The 11,593-nt window shown below is 36.2% G+C and overlaps 2 protein-coding genes across 3 annotated transcripts; both read left to right on the forward strand.

Moving 5' to 3' along the window:
• Nucleotides 1-1,155: 1,155 nt before the first annotated feature.
• Nucleotides 1,156-8,720, forward strand: LOC130745984 (G-type lectin S-receptor-like serine/threonine-protein kinase CES101). 2 transcript variants are annotated; one of them, XR_009021976.1, is made up of 9 exons: nt 1,156-1,763; nt 2,701-3,741; nt 4,128-4,235; nt 4,332-4,528; nt 4,652-4,862; nt 5,160-5,397; nt 5,499-5,649; nt 5,739-6,843; nt 8,584-8,720. XR_009021976.1 is itself a non-coding variant. In XM_057598471.1 (8 exons), the coding sequence occupies exons 1-8, from the start codon at nt 1,661-1,663 to the stop codon at nt 6,033-6,035; spliced, it is 2,346 nt and encodes a 781-aa protein (XP_057454454.1). In that variant the 5' UTR covers nt 1,156-1,660; the 3' UTR covers nt 6,036-7,397. The 2 variants fall into 2 exon arrangements, 1 of the variants encoding a protein (XP_057454454.1); XM_057598471.1 differs by lacking the exon at nt 8,584-8,720 and having other exon boundaries at nt 5,739-7,397.
• Nucleotides 8,230-11,585, forward strand: LOC130745986 (G-type lectin S-receptor-like serine/threonine-protein kinase CES101). The gene is made up of 6 exons (XM_057598474.1): nt 8,230-9,534; nt 9,924-10,031; nt 10,129-10,325; nt 10,443-10,653; nt 11,056-11,293; nt 11,387-11,585. Exons 1-6 carry the CDS (start codon nt 8,397-8,399, stop codon nt 11,583-11,585), a joined length of 2,091 nt encoding a protein of 696 aa, XP_057454457.1. The 5' UTR covers nt 8,230-8,396.
• The last annotated feature ends 8 nt before the right edge of the window (nt 11,586-11,593 follow it).

Raw genomic sequence — 11,593 nt, forward strand, 5'->3', positions numbered from 1 at the left:
AACGAACCGACATTCTCAAACCTTCTGGATGAAATTGCAGCCTTGCAGAACACTACACACGCAAGGTTTCAACAGAAATCCCAAAAGATTTTTCCAAAATATGTATAGGTAAAGGAGAAAAAAGGAAAGAGCTTTTGTAGGGACTAGGGAGCGACCCCAAAAGTTATTGAAAACATTGTATATATCCGCATAAATGGGTTCCAATATTATTTGGTGTCACTTGACTTTAAGCTAGCACACAGTTGTGGAACATTGCATGTGTTTAAACCTGAAAAACCATAAACATTTCTCCCTTTTGGTAACAAAAAGGAAAATTGAATTATTGGATGGGGCCTTATACATTTTAAAATTGGTGAGACTAATTTCTACCCTATATTCAAATTGGTCAAAAGTTGTGTAAATGGTTGACAATAATTACAGTTGCCAGAAATTAAATTAGGATTCTCTTCCTCTTTTCCTAATCGTCAACTAGCAGCAGCCAGCAAGTCCACTGGTGATTGGTCTTTTATTATTATTATTATTATATTTTTTTTGAAAGTATTATTATTATTATTATTATTATAGATTTTAGATAAATATTTATTTCGCCTCAGATGTTTTTTTTATAAGCTCGCCTCAAAAGATGTATATGTATTTGATTCATTTATCTTAAATTTAATTTTTTAACAAAGGAAATAAACTTTAGAACGTTCCTACGTACGAAGATGAATTTTTTGTACGCTACCAAGATGTCAGTATTGTTAGATTGTTAGCTTTCTTTTCATATATTGCTAGATTGCTTTGCTTCCTTTTTTTTCTTTGAAGTGTTAGATAGTATTAGGTTATATAGAACGTTTAATCATTCATTATATAACTTATCATTTTATTTAAATAAATATAAATATATGTTTCGTGAAATATTGAATAATGATATATATATATATATATATTATAAAAATGAAGATAATGTTGGTGGGTGGTAAAGATGACGGTGGCGGTTGAGGCGATAATGGCAGTGACGGTGATGGAGGATGGTGGTTGGGTTGTGGCCGTAGAGGTGATAACGATGATGTTCAGTGGTGATTAAGGTGGTAGCGGTGGTGTTATAAGTGATGGTGGTTGCGGTGGAGGGAGGTGGTAGCGGCGACGATGGTGGAAGGTCGTGGTGACAGTAGTGGCAGTGGTGGTCACCCACTTTCAAGTTGGTCTTAAACTTTTAAAATTCATTTCCCTAAACGTGGCAAATAGAAAAGAGATTTGACCGAAACATTAAATCTTTAATTTAATCTCAATGGTTGAAAAGTTCTTCTCCTCTACCTCTACCTCTCCGCACCACCATCACCCTCTCTTCCTCCCACCTTCCTCCCCAACCGTACACCACTCCACTCCACCACCACCACTCTAAAATCCCAACTAAAAAATCTAAACCAAAAAACCCAAAATTTTCAGATGTGGTAATAACACTCAATAGACGTGTCACAGCACAAGTTATTCTACATTGAGTATTTGAGTCATCTGAATGAATGATGTGATTAGTTTGCGTCACTTTCTTTTGGGTCCTTCCTTACGTTTACATCTCTTTTCTCCATTGCTTTTAGAATAAAAGCAGAGCTTGAAGTCAATGGGTGTTGACCACGAGTTTTAGACGACTGAGAATATTCTTTGAAGGTTGGTTTCTAGTATGGAAATTCCTCCGATAGCTTCGTCTCAATGTTCCTATCACCGACCGCTCTTACCGTCAACCCGCTCCATATGTCGTCGTCGTCGTGCAGGGTCCACCCCAGGTGCTCCTTCTCATGTTGCCTTTGTATTAAACAGAAGTATGAAATTAGCAGTGATGGTTTAATTTAAAATTTAGTGGTGCAGGAAACTTCCACTTCATGCTCATGCTCAGAGCATCTCTAATGCAAAGTTGTTAGTTTGGTTGATTAAGTATTATTCTGGTGGCCCTAACTGTCACATATGATTTAAGCAACTCATGCAGAATTTGCTTCAAACATTGTTTATTTTACTAATATTTAAGCTAATAGAACTGTCATGTCATATTGTTCAATGATGCTCTAAAATAAACAATGTTGCTTAAATGCTCTAACTGGATTAAGCAACCCCATTGGAGATGCTCTCGTTGTGCTAGTGTTGTTGGAATGATGTTTACAACTTGACATGTTAATAACTTTTTGAACAATGTTTTTTTTTTTTTTTTTTGCTGAGGGTGTTTCAATAATTTGTGTTTAAGCATCCAATCGATTAGTTTCTTTTATAGAAATGATGTGTTTAAGCATCCAATCGATTAGATGATAAGTATAACATCAAATAGGGAAAAAACTACTACATGAATATTAAATATTGTAAGCAAAGCAAGTACTATAAGTCATAGTTGAATAATAAGGCTCATAATGGATACAATAAAGGGGAATGCATATTGTTAATATAGTAAAAAGAATTGCAAAACGTGAATCATGAAGTCAACAAAAATAGTCTATCCAAAGAAGTGCAGTCTGCTTTAGTGTTTTTTATTAGAAAAATGAGTAATGATCTTCCTTAAAATGACAGATTGTCATCCCATATTAGCTATCTTTACCAACCAAAACTTAATCTCAGATTAGTCTTAAGCATTCTGTGACTTAATTATGGTTTGCTGTGAACAATGGGAACCTCATGTTTTCATTGTTATCATCTACTTGTTGGTGTTGTGTACTGCTTCTCTCCATGTTGTCACAGCCTCAAATAACAGCACTTTGAAGCCAGGAGATAGACTTGATGTCACAGGCGAGCTATGTTCTGAAAAGGGTAAATATTGCATGAATTTTGACCCTGAGTACCTCCGCATATTTGCTCAAGGACAAGATGATTGGGTTGTGTGGATGGCTAACAGAGATAAACCTGCTGACATTGCTTCTGCAACTCTATCACTGAACCACTCTGGTGTTCTAAAAATAGAATCAAAAAATGTGACACTAATTATTCTCTACTCTCCACCTCAACCAGTGAACAACACAGTGGCCACTTTGTTAGCCACAGGAAACTTTGTGCTGGAGCAACTTCACCCCAATGGAAACAAGAGCATGCTGTGGCAGAGTTTTGATTTTCCTACTGACAGTTTGCTTCCTGGGATGAAGCTAGGTGTTAATCACAAAACCCGTCGTAACTGGTCACTGGTTTCAAGCTTCAGTAAATCACTCCCAGCTCCTGGTCCATTCAGGCTTGATTGGGAGCCAAAAACAAAAGAACTTGTTACCAGGAGAGGAAAACAAGTGTACTGGAGAAGTGGGGAACTCAGAAACAAAAGATTTAAGCACATTTCAGCAGAAGCAGAGTACCATGCTATGTTCAATGATGATGAAGAGTACTTCATGTTCACAACACCAAGTGAAGAGCTTACAAAGTGGACTCTGCTAGAGACTGGTCAGCTGATTAACAGGAAGGGGAATGATATTGCAAGGGCTGATAAGTGTTATGGTTATAACACTGATGAAGGGTGCCAAAAGTGGGAGGAGAGACCCACCTGCAGGGCTCGTGGTGATGAATTCGATTACAAGTCTGGTTATCCCAATTTGAACACGGCAAGAAATGTGGTAAATGTGAGATATGGAATTAGTGATTGTCAGGCTATGTGCTGGAGCAACTGCAGCTGTATTGGATTTGCATCCTTTGATAATATTAATGGAACTGGTTGCACATTCTATCAATCAGTGGAAGGTACTAATATTGCAGGCGGCGGTGAAGACTTCTACTTGCTAGTAAAGAGCACCCGTCACAAAGGTATGTCTATGTACTATATATCATTTCACAACCTCTTGATGCTTATAAATTTTTACTACTTTTATAGGGTCATTGAGGTTTCACTAAGGTATAGGATGAAGGATAGTTTAATAGTTAGAGTTAAAAACAGAAAATAGGATAAATCATAAAGGAAGAATTGGATTTAAATGATCTGGCTACAAACACAATTCATCATTTGATCCATGCAACCTTTACCTAGTGAGAAAAGCTTTGTGGTTGTTTCACTTTTACAACGTGTAGGACAAAATAATTTGCATCTTACTTTAATCACATACTGTATTTGATGAATTGGGAACCATGGTGAAAATTAGTAGGAGTTTTGTGAAACTTGATCACAGTTGATCTTGCTAATATTCTATATGCAGGTTCAAAATGGTGGATGTGGATGTGCGGTGCAATGGCAACTGTTCTGCTCATAATCTTCCATTCCATTTTGTGTCACACCATGACGAAACAAAAATATGTGCGCCAAGGTAACTACTTTTTTTCACAAATTGTACTTCACACTTAAGTATATATGTAACAACCCCTTGATTTTCGATTTTCAACTGCATTTGTCATCTGAACAGAAAAAGCAAACAAAATAAGGACAGAGATGCAAGATATCGAAGCCTCTAGGGGCTCCACTAGTGACAATGATTTACAACTAAATATAAGTGGTGGAGATGACTTGGAACTGTTTAGCTATGCATCAATAATGGTGGCTACCAATGGCTTTTCATTGGATAACAAGTTAGGACAGGGAGGCTTTGGACCTGTTTTTAAGGTGACTTATTTTGTTTTCTTGACCAGGGTTTATTAGATGATTGATATATAAATGAAACAATTGAAATTCTGCCCTCATTAGTCTCTATTAGAAAACTGATATTTTTTTTTATTGTATCTCTAGGGAATTCTACCTTCAGGGCAAGAGGTTGCTGTGAAAAAACTTTCAAAAACTTCTGGACAAGGAGCTATTGAATTTAAAAACGAATTAACACTCATATCTAAGCTTCAACATACAAATCTCGTACAGCTACTCGGTCACTGCATTCATCAACAAGAGCGGATGTTGGTCTATGAGTATATGTCAAACAAAAGCTTGGACTGTTTTTTATTTGGTGAGAAATGTTAGAATCTCATAAAAGTTGTGTTTGCCTGTTCCATACACATAAAAAACATTATAAGGATCTGTTCTGATAAATCCTTCTTTTCTACAACAAAATATGGATAACTAAGCGAATGATTCAAGATTCTTTATATTGAGCCTGAGAATATAGTTTGATCAAGCTAATGTTGTTAAATTATAGTCAACTAATGAAGACAGATCATTTCAGCATTTGCAGACAAAAATTATGGTTGATAAATAATTATGATAAGTTTTTTCGTGGCATTAACTTGATTTTTGCTTTTTGAAGATGCTTCTGGAAGAGAGTTGCTAGATTGGAGCAAGCGTTTTAGCATAATAGAAGGAATTGGCCAAGGATTACTTTACCTTCACAAATACTCAAGGCTTAAAATTATCCACAGAGATTTGAAGGCTAGTAACATACTCCTTGATGAGAATATGAACCCAAAAATTTCTGATTTTGGTGTCGCGAGAATGTTTACGAAACAAGAAACTGAATCAAATACCAACAGGATTGTTGGGACATAGTGAGTTCACCAAGCTCTATACTTTTCCAAATTCTGTTGATAAGTATGTATACTTAATTTAGTATGTGATGTCATGAAGATAACATGTTTTTTTGTTGCAGCGGTTACATGTCTCCAGAGTATGCCATGGAAGGAGTTTTCTCTACAAAGTCTGATGTGTATAGTTTTGGAGTTCTGCTCCTTGAAATTGTTAGTGGTAGAAGAAACAATAGCTTATGCTCTGAAGAAAGACCACTTAATTTAGTAGGACATGTAAGGGAAACTTTCCTCTTGATTTATTTTTCCATACAAATTTCATTTTGTCTAGTTTGACTTGAAAAATTATGACTCTCATATGACAGGCATGGGAGCTATGGAAAGCAGGTTTGGTTCTTCAGGTGGTTGATCCAGCACTGAACAATTCATTTTCTGAGGATGAGGTTCTAAGATGTGTTCATGTTGGTCTATTATGCGTAGAAGATAACGCAGATGACCGCCCCACCATGTCCAGTGTTATTTTAATGTTAGCAAACAAAACTAAAGTGAACATTTTGCCTAAAAAACCTGCATATTATGTTAGAACAAGTCTCTTGGACGAAGAAACGTTTGGTGTGGATTCTACGTATGAAAAATTTGGTTCTGAGTTACATACAGTATAGATAGATAGGCGTTCCAGTATGTGATTGACACTACTGTTTGATGTTCATAACAATTGACTTTTTATGTAGAAATCAAGGAATGACATTTTAGAAACTTGCTTGAGATACAAGGAGTCTATTTTGTTGAAATAATAGAACTCTCTGTAGGCTATAACCAACAACTATTTAGTTTTGCTTCCATTATAAAAAATGCAATCGATGATCAGTTAGTACTAATGTGGCTATTCAATTTGTCACTTCTTGAATCACAAGGTTGGACGAAACGTAAATAAGAGCTCGCTACTTGCGCAACTTTGACTAAATGTTTTGTTGTTGATCAACTTGATATGCCATGGCTAGATGCTCTTAATTGAAGTTAACATTGTGGAGTATATAGAAGGTCACCGAATCAAGAAAAGTCAGGAAGACAGAGAGAAGATTAATCAATTCAATGCAATGTTTAGAGATAAGAAATGTGAGACTGAGAGTGAGATTTTGTTGCCTCCAGTCTGTTTTTTCAAAGAAGAATGTGCAGTTGTGCACTATGAATCAGAAATTTAGTAGGAACTATAGATGGAAGGAGTGTGTACAGAAATTTAGTTCTCAGAATCTGTTTGAGAAATTATTACTATTTCCGAGAACTAGAAGAGCTTCATAGTTTACTGCAACGCCTGTTCATGCTCCTTCAGTTATACTAGCAATTTAAACTATTATGACGTTTGTTCTGTTATTAAACTCTGAATCTTGATTCATCTAATTCCAGATATATACTGATTCTGCAGAAGCCAAAGTTCCATCTGTTCTGGATTGTGTGGAAACTTTCATTGAGGTACTCCTCACATTGACCTCTTTAAAGCAACTGAAGATTATACTTCCAACTTCTGCAAGCCTGCCACCTTATTAACTGTAAATGCATTAAGATTCATTCGGAATTTAAGTAAGAGTTGAGTTCCACATTGATTAGGAATGAGCTATATAAAGATAATGTAGGAAATGAAACTCACAATCAATATCTTAAGGTTTTGAGTGAAGAGGTGGTGTCTGCAATTGGTGCAGGTCCCCTTGTTTTCTAATCTTCTAGTCTCTAACTGTCTCCCCAAAGTCTTGCAAGGTAAGGTAGCATTAAGAAATTGGCGATCTCTGAAAAATATGTGATAGATTATCTCATCAAAGAAAAGATTTGCCATTGCTAAAGCTTTTTTTTATATATAATTTTTGAAGAGGTTGATCTATGCTCTGATGACTCTTTAACTTTCTAGGTCTTATTTTCAGGCATCTTTAGTAAATAACTAAATATAAGTTTGCATGAAAATTTGTAGGAAAAAATCACCATAACTACTTTAGAAAATCAACTTTGTAAGGGGGCTTTTAACGACCACAAATCAATTGCCAGAAAATTTTGTCTTGAGTGTCCAAACGGTGTCGACACTATTTTAATCCCCAAATAAAAATCATGTAATAATAATATGAACATACATGTGAATGATGTGATGCATGTAGGATTTTCTAAAGAACATCCCATCATAATGTCCTCCTCCTTTCTTTTCTGAATCTTTCCTTTATTTTCTTTATTCGTTCTATGGCCTCTACTTTAGTAATTGAATATAATTTGAATCTTTCAAATAAAATAAATGAGGGGCGTTGAGAATTTAAGTGTGGGTTGGAGTCGTACATTGGTTAAGAATGAGTGATGTGGAGACTTTATAAGAGATGTGATGCATAAACCTAATACCTTAAAGTTTTTTTTGTAAAGTTGTGGTTTCAAAATCTCTTGGTGGTCTTCAGCCGAGCCAATGGTTGGTGTAGTCATGGTTACAGCTCCTTGTGTTGAAAGTCTCCTAGCGATGTGGCTAGGCGGCAAGTCCCATTGACACGGTGAAGCTGTTGAGAATTCAAGTGTGAGTTGAAATCTCACATTTCCCATGTCTCCCCCAACAAGGGGTATTCAATAATTTGTGACTATGCATCCTAATTTGACATTTATGTGTATGTTCAAGTTTAAGCCCGATAATTCTGACTAAGCTGCACAAACTCAGCAGCTGAGAGAGCGCACTAGAAGAGAAGTATCACATGAATTAGTTTAAAACTACCTGAACATTAAATATTGTAAGTAAAGCAAGTACTTTAATGTCTGATCAGTTGAATAATATGGCTCATAATGGACACAAGAGGTGTGTATGCATGATAATATAGTAAAAAGAAAAGTAATTAAAGCGTGATCATGAAGTCAACTAAAGTATGTTTCCAACAAGTGCTTTCTGCTTTTTGTTAGAAAAATGGATAATGATCTTCCATAAAATGTCAGATTGTCATCCCAAATGGACCATCTCTACTAACCAAAACATAATCTCAGATTAGTCTTAAGCATTCTGTGACTTAATCATGGTTTGCTGTGAAAAAATGGAACTGAAACCTCATGTTTTCATTGTTTTCACCTGCTTGTTGGTGTTGTGTACTGGTTCTCTCAATGTCATAGCCACAAATAGCACTTTGAAACAAGGAGATACATTGAATGACACGGGAAAACTATGTTCTGTAGAAGGTAAATATTGCATGGATTTTGTTGTAGGTTACCTGCGTATATATGCTGGAGGAAAAGATGGATGGTTAGTCTGGTTGGCTAACAGAAATCAACCTGTTGACCCTGGTTCTGCAACTCTATCACTGAACCACTCTGGTGTACTAAAACTAGAATCCAAAAATGAGACATCAGTAATCCTTTACTCTCCACCTCAGCCAGTGAACAACACAGTGGCCACTTTGTTAGACACAGGAAACTTTGTGCTGCAACAATTTCACCCCAATGGAACAAAGAACATGCTGTGGCAAAGTTTTGATTATCCCACTGACACTTATCTGCCTGGGATGAAGTTAGGTGTTAATCTCAAAACTGGTCATAACTGGTCACTGGTTTCGAGCTTCAGTGGTTCGATCCCAACTCCCGGTCCATTCAGGCTTGATTGGGAGCCAAAAACAAAAGAACTAGTCATTAAGAGAGGAGAACAAGTTTACTGGAGAAGTGGGGAACTGAGAGGCAGTAGATTTGAGCACATTTCCGCAGAAGCCGAGTACCAGGCTGTGTCTAACAAGGATGAAGAAGAGTACTACTTCACATTCATGAGTCCAAGTGATACAAAATGGACCCTATTAGAAACTGGTCAGCTGATAAACAGAGGAGGGAAAGGTAATGATATTGCAAGGGCTGATAATTGTTACGGTTACAACACTGATGATGGGTGCCAAAAGTGGGAGGATCAGTTACCTACCTGCAGGCGCGATGGCGATGAATTTGAGTCCAAGTCTGGTTACACCAATCCAAACATGAAAATAGATGTCGAAAACATGAGTTATGGCATAAGTGATTGTAAGGCTCTGTGCTGGAGCAACTGCACCTGCGTTGGATTCTCATCATTTGACAGTAATGGATCTGGTTGTACCTTCTATCCATCGGCCGAAGGTACTAATATTGCAGGTGGCGGAGGTACCTTCTACATGCTAGTAAACACCACCCATCACAAAGGTAATCATTTCACAACTTCTTGTTGCACTTATAACTCTTTTGTGCAACTTGCAATTTTTGCGGTCGCGATGCGATTGTGGAATTTGCCATACTCAAAACGTCGAAAACAAATTTGAAGCATTTAAGTTGTTGAATGTAACTTAACTCTTATTCAAACTTTTCCTTAGTTGTTGCTACACTTTTATAGAACATGGAAGAGAAGAATCAGCATATTACTTTAGTCACAGACAATATTTGATGATTTGGGATTTCGATTTGAAATTTGTGGGAGTTTTGTTAGATTTGATCACAGTTAATCTTGCTTAAATTTTATTACAACATAGTAGTAACTGTCAGTGGATATATGAAACAGAACTCAAATCAATTTCTTATGTTAATATTTTATGCAGGTTCAAAATGGTGGATGTGGATGACTGGTGCAATAGCAACTGTTCTGCTCATAATCTTCCTTTCCATTTTGTGTCGAGCCATAACCAAACGAGAATATGTGCGTCAAGGTAAGTACCTTTTTCCCCAAGGAACTGAACTGCATACTTAAATATGTGTCACAACTCTTTGATTTTCGATTATTATTTCCATCTATCATTTGAACAGAAAAAAGAAAGGGAATGATGACAGAGGTGCAGGATCTCGAAACTTCTGGGGGCTTCGCTAGTGACAATGATTTAGAAAACAATTTAAACGGCGCAGATGACCTAAAAGTATTTAGCTATGCATCAATAATGGTGGCTACCAATGACTTTTCATCTGAAAACAAGTTAGGACAGGGAGGATTTGGACCTGTTTTTAAGGTGACTAATTTTTTTTTGTTGGTGAATATATATAGATGTGTGTGTGTCTGAAGTAATTGAAATTCTGCACTCCTTAGTGTCTATTAGAATAATGATCATTATTTGTTGTATCTTTAGGGAGTTATATCTTCAGGGCAAGAAGTTGCTGTGAAAAAACTTTCAAATACTTCTGGACAAGGAGTTATTGAATTCAAAAATGAATTAACACTCATATCTAAGCTTCAACATACAAATCTCGTTCAGCTAATCGGTCACTGCATTCACCAAAAAGAGCGGATGTTGGTTTATGAGTATATGCCCAACAAAAGCTTGGACTTCTTTTTATTTGGTGAGAAATGTTAGAATCTCATTAAGTTGTGTTTGATTGTTTGATACACACACTTGAAAAACATTATAAGGACTCTAAGTTTGTAAGTTGTAGCAAGCCAAGGATATAAACAGTTTTTCAAACTTCTTTGCAGTTTCTCATATGAAATGACTCCAATTGAGAATCTATTCTACTATATCCTTCATTTTCTACTGCAAAAAATGGATAGCTAAGTGAATGATTCAACTTTCTTTATGTTGAGCTCGAGAATATATGTTGATCAAGCTTACATTAGTGTGTTTAAATTGTAATCCATTAATGAAGTATCATTTCACCTTTTGCACTAAATATGTTACAAAAATTATGTTGATTGATAATTATGATAATTTATTTCATGGTCTTAACATTCATTTTTTATTTTAGATTCTTCTGGAAGAGAGTTGCTAGATTGGAACAAGCGCTTTATAATAATAGAAGGAATTGCTCAAGGACTATTATACCTTCACAAATACTCAAGACTTAGAATCATCCATAGAGATTTGAAGGCTAGTAACATACTCCTTGATGAGAATATGAACCCAAAAATTTCTGATTTCGGTGTTGCAAGAATGTTTACATTACAAGAAACTGAATCAAATACCACCAGGATTGTTGGGACATAGTGAGTTCACCAAGTTCTATACTTCTTCAAAATTATGTCCATAATTATGAACACCAAATTTAGTCATGAAGATAACAACTTTTTTTCTTGCAGCGGTTACATGTCTCCCGAGTATGCCATGGAAGGAGTTTTCTCTACAAAATCTGATGTCTACAGCTTTGGAGTTCTACTCCTTGAAATTGTTAGTGGTAGAAGAAACAATAGCTTATGCTCTGAAGAAAGACCACTTACTGCGGGGAGTTGGGTTTGGGGCCTCCCCTATGGGGCTGCGCGCCCCACCCTTTTTTTTTAAACCCAAAA

Source organism: Lotus japonicus, chromosome 3 (genome assembly GCF_012489685.1).
Source record: "Lotus japonicus ecotype B-129 chromosome 3, LjGifu_v1.2".
Classification (NCBI taxonomy): Eukaryota; Viridiplantae; Streptophyta; class Magnoliopsida; order Fabales; family Fabaceae; genus Lotus; species Lotus japonicus.